At 48.8% G+C, this 5,000-nt stretch overlaps 1 protein-coding gene across 1 annotated transcript in view; it reads right to left on the bottom strand.

Moving 5' to 3' along the window:
* Positions 1-604: 604 nt before the first annotated feature.
* Positions 605-5,000, bottom strand: part of farsb (phenylalanyl-tRNA synthetase subunit beta) — a 17,694-nt gene continuing 13,298 nt past the window's right edge. Inside the window, exons 15-17 of the mRNA XM_031574076.2 lie at positions 4,957-5,000; positions 3,137-3,289; positions 605-1,049 (exon numbers count right to left, since the gene is read on the bottom strand). The exon at positions 4,957-5,000 is cut by the window's right edge and continues 74 nt beyond it. Coding sequence (XP_031429936.1) covers positions 898-1,049; positions 3,137-3,289; positions 4,957-5,000 — 349 coding nt within the window. The 3' untranslated portion in view covers positions 605-897. The remainder of the gene's footprint in view (positions 1,050-3,136; positions 3,290-4,956) is intronic.

Genomic DNA, 5,000 nt, shown 5'->3' with positions numbered 1-5,000 from the left:
ACACCGTACACACAGACTTACTATTCTATGGAGCAGACACACCTCGCCACTCTGGAACACACACACACACACACACACACACACACACACACACACACACACACACACACACACACACACACCCCCAACAGGTATGTCAGCAAACAGATCAGTTTGTAAGCCTTACACAAGACCAGCTTAGAACAGCTAGGGATGTACTTTAACACACCCAACATTGGCATGCAATTAGTGACAACAGCGCACACACACACACACACACCATTGGCATACAAGTAGTGAGAACAGCACACACACACACACACAGATTAAAACATAGAGTATCTGATCATAAGGAATGCATCCTGACAAGGGTCAACACACACACAAAACAAACACACACACACACACCCACAATACAAATACCAACACAATACAAACACCCACAAGAGAAGAACACACACACACACACACACACAGAGAAGAACACACACACACACACACACACGAGAAGAACACACACACACACACACACACAAGAGAAGAACACACACACACACAGAGAACACCACACACACACACGAGAAGAACACACACACAAGAGAAGAACACACACACACAAGTCAAATGAAAAGAAAGACAGACTTTATTGTGCAGCTTTTCGGTGTTTTAAAAAAGGAGACTGTGTGTGTTTAACACACACACCAGACATCAACGGGCCTCGTGTGAACACACAGAATACACACAGGCATCTGCCCCGGCCACCTTGATGGGTCCTGTTGAATGAAGACACACCCCTCACAGCGCCACAGTACTCCAGTCCAATCAGACCAGGCCATAGCCTGGAGGGTGGAGACAATGAGCCAATCATATTTGAGTGGGGGTGCTGTGGGTGTGGTCCTCACAAGCGTTGCCATGGTTTCACAGGAAAGGCTCGATGTCCAGGTCGAGGGCGGAGCAGGGCAGCGTGAGCTCGAAGCGGGTGATCACGTCTGGATGAAGGACCCCGAGGCGTCCCACACTCTGCCCGCGCGCAAAGATCTCTGCACAGCGGCCCGGGAAGAAGGTTGAATCTGAGAAGGAGAGGAGAGATAGAGAGGAGAGAGAGAGGGATGGAGGGAGGAGAGATGGAGAAGAGAGGGAGAGATGGAGGGAGAGAGAGAGATGGAGAAGAGAGGGAGAGATGGAGGGAGAGAGAGAGGGATGGGGAGAGGAGAGATGGAGAAGAGAGAGAGAGATGGAGGGAGAGAGAGAGGGATGGGGAGAGGAGGGAGAGGAGAGAGATGGAGAGAGAGGGATGGGGAGAGGAGAGATGGAGAAGAGAGGGATGGAGGGAGAGGAGAGATGGAGGGAGAGAGAGATGGAGAGGAGAGAGATGGAGAGGAGAGAGATGGAGAGAAGAGGAGAGGGATAGATGGAGAAGAGAGGGAGAGATGGAGAGGAGAGGGAGAGATGGAGAGGAGAGGAGAGAGATGGAGAGGAGAGAGAGAGATGGAGAGGAGAGGGAGAGATGGAGAGGAGAGGAGAGAGATGGAGAGGAGAGAGAGAGATGGAGAGGAGAGGGAGAGATGGAGAGGAGAGGGAGAGATGGAGAGGAGAGGAGAGGGATGGGGAGAGGAGAGGAGAGAGATGGAGAGAAGAGAAGAGAGATGGAGAGGAGAGGAGAGAGATGGAGAGAGAGGGATGGGGAGAGGAGAGGATAGGAGAGATGGAGAGGAGAGGAGAGAGATGGAGAGAAGAGAAGAGAGATGGAGAGGAGAGGAGAGAGATGGAGAGAGAGGGATGGGGAGAGGAGAGATGGAGAAGAGAGGGAGAGAGAGGGATGGAGGGAGAGGAGAGATGGAGGAAGGGAGAGAGAGATGGAGAGGAGAGGAGAGAGATGGAGAGGAGAGGAGAGAGATGGAGAGAAGAGGAGAGGGGAAAAGAGAGGAAAAAATGAACACATAAAATAAATTCTCTCCTCTTGACTTGCTCTTCTTTCTTACTCACACAGGGTGCCTGTTACACACCTCCCCTTTTCTGCAGCCACACACACACACACACACACACACACACACACACACACACACACACAGGCAGTGATACTCTTCCCTCTCTCTCTCTCTCTACATCAATACACAGGAAGACGTGTGTGTGTGTGTGTGTGTGTCAGGCAGACAGTGATGTGTGTGTGTGTGTGTGTGTCAGGCAGACAGTGATGTGTGTGTGTGTGTGTGTGTGTCAGGCAGACAGTGATGTGTGTGTGTGTGTGTGTGTGGCAGGCAGACATTGATGTGTGTGTGTGTGTGTGTGTGGCAGGCAGACATTGATGTGTGTGTGTGCCCACACTCTTCCTGCTTCTCTCATTCCCCTTCTCTCTCGTTCACCACTCCTGTCCCCCCTCCCTTCTCTCTCTCTCTCTCTGCCCCCCCCCCCCATCTCTCTCTCTCTCTCTGCCCCCCCCCCCCATCTCTCTCTCTCTCTCTACCCCCCCCCCCCCCCCCATCTCTCTCCACTCATCTCTGGTTTCAACTGAGCTTTCAGACAGTCATGGGAAACCATTTTAGTGTGTGTGTGTGTGTGTGTCTGTTAGTGCTGTTGTGTGTGTGTGTCTGTTAGTGCTGTTGTGGACTCTGTGTGTGTGTGTGTGTGTGTGTGTGTGTGTGTGTGTCTGTTAGTGCTGTTGTGTGTGTGTGTCTGTTAGTGCTGTTGTGGACTGTGTGTGTGTGTGTGTGTGTGTGTGTGTGTGTGTGTCTGGAGAGTGACTCAGGCATCCTGCTTCATCAATCACACTCTCCCTGGTCTTCATCTCTCCCTCCCTCCAGAGATCTTTCTCTCTCTCTCTCTCTCTCTCTCTCTAAACTGAAATTAGCTCATTGATCGATAATGGCCTTATGAGGGGGGGGGGGGTGAAGGAGAGAGGGGGGCATCACATTTACACACACACACACTCACACACACACTCACACAGTATTTTATGGCACACTGGTGTAACTGTGTGTGTGTGTGTGTCATGAATTCTGCATGAGTGTGTGTCCAGTGAGCGAGGCTTCTGTGATATTGAGGCAGTGGTGTGTGTTTGTGTGTGTGTCATAAATTCTGTGTGTGTGATTGTCTGCACGTGCAAGAGAGTCCTCTTGTGTGTGATATCAACAAAGTCTTTGAACGCCTGATGACCTACCTTCCACTGCCTGGATGCTGTAACCGTGGCGATGGTCCGGCTTGACCTCCAGCAGCTGCATGACCCGGTCCAGGAGCCCGTGGATGACCTCGAAGCCCGGAGACTTATTGTAGAACACCGCACACAGGCGCCGGTTATTACGCGCTCCCACATCTGGCCAGCAGGGGGAGAAGGAAGGGTGGCAGAGACAAAGGAGGGACGTTTTTTTGGGGTTCACACATGTACAGGTATAGCCTGGATACCAGACCGAACTTAGCCCCGCCCACACATTTTTTGGTTGGGAAGTTCGGTCTGGCATTACTCCATTGAGGAGAAATTATCTGCGGCTCGATATCGGCCGTACCAATCAAATTGTTAAGGCGGGCTTTATACGATGATGGACAGATGATCAACAGTAACGTAACCAACCACGTCACCAACACACGAGTTGAATTCGTTTTCAACAAACATGGCTGCCGCTGGAGAGCTGAAATGTATAGATTCGAGTCCATTTAGACATTGACAGTGCATTCATTTTGAAAGAGGAACAGAGAAACGCGATCAAGGCATTTGTCAATCGAAAAGATGTTTTTGCCTTCCTTCCTACGGGATCCGGTAAAAGTGTAATGTATCAGCTGCACCTGGTCACATACTACGTTGTTCTGATTGGTTGTAGGTAACCAATTGAGTGAAGAGGCATTTTTTCTCCTGGTTCTGTTGAAACACGCCCCATAATCACAGCCCAATGGAGCGATATCAGACTCATATTCTGACTAGAATTATGAGTATGACATCGTCAGGCTAGTACAGGTACACAGATACACACACAAACACACACACACACACACACACACACACACACACACAAAATGGACAGCTACAGGACTGTGGAGTGATAAGCTGAATTGGACAAAATTGCACGCACGCACACACACACACACACACGCACGCTCAGTTAAACACTCTCTCTCTCTCTTTCTCTTACACACACTTACACAGTTAAACTGTTTCTCTCTCTCTCCTCCTAACACACACAATTCAATTCAATTCAATTCAATTCAATTCAATTCAATTCAATTTTATTTATATAGCGCATCGGTTCCCAAACTGGGGTACGCGTACCCCCAGGGGTACGCGAAGTGGTTCAGGGGGTACGCGGGGAGAAAATTTTCGCGATAACAGAAAACGGACGGAATTCGCAAAATGTACCGTTTGAAACAGAATTGCAACTTTCAGACGGAAACATCATTTTGTGCATCGAAATCGCCCAAATTCCCCTGTATTTTGTCCTGCAAGGCTGTATTTCTTTCTTATAAACACAACAACGATCGCAACGATGAACAAGCATTAATTAGAAAACAAGAGAAAATGTCACGTCTGTGCTGAACTCCGCTCCGGCCACGCCCCCCTATTCAACACAGACCTCCGTAGCCTGTCAAATGAATTCGCTCATCTTCCCAATCACCTGCAAATAATGTTTTTTTAGTCTTCTGTTCTGTTGATGGCTGGCAAACAACAACCTTAGAAGGTTTGGGTCACTTGTGGCACATATTATTCACTCATTTTAAGCCATCAATCTACCTCTGGGTGAACAAAATGAGCCGAAACGGATTAAAACGGAATTAAAGTAAAAGGTGAAAAGGATTTTCGCAGGACTGTAAAAGGGAAGGGGTACGGGACTGTAAAAAGTTTGGGAACCACTGATATAGCGCCATAACACATACAGACACACACTCAGTTAAATTCACTCTAATACATGAACACACACACTCTACTCATACACACACACACACACACACACAGTATATATTAAAAACATGCAAGTAAACACAGAAACAGACCTTTCTTATCGTCCTTCATGACAACGTCTGAGATCTCAAACAGC

This window comes from Clupea harengus, chromosome 9, assembly GCF_900700415.2.
Source record: "Clupea harengus chromosome 9, Ch_v2.0.2, whole genome shotgun sequence".
Classification (NCBI taxonomy): domain Eukaryota; kingdom Metazoa; phylum Chordata; class Actinopteri; order Clupeiformes; family Clupeidae; genus Clupea; species Clupea harengus.
The sequence above is the reverse complement of the archived record's forward strand: the minus strand, read 5'-3'. Positions and strand labels throughout refer to the sequence as shown.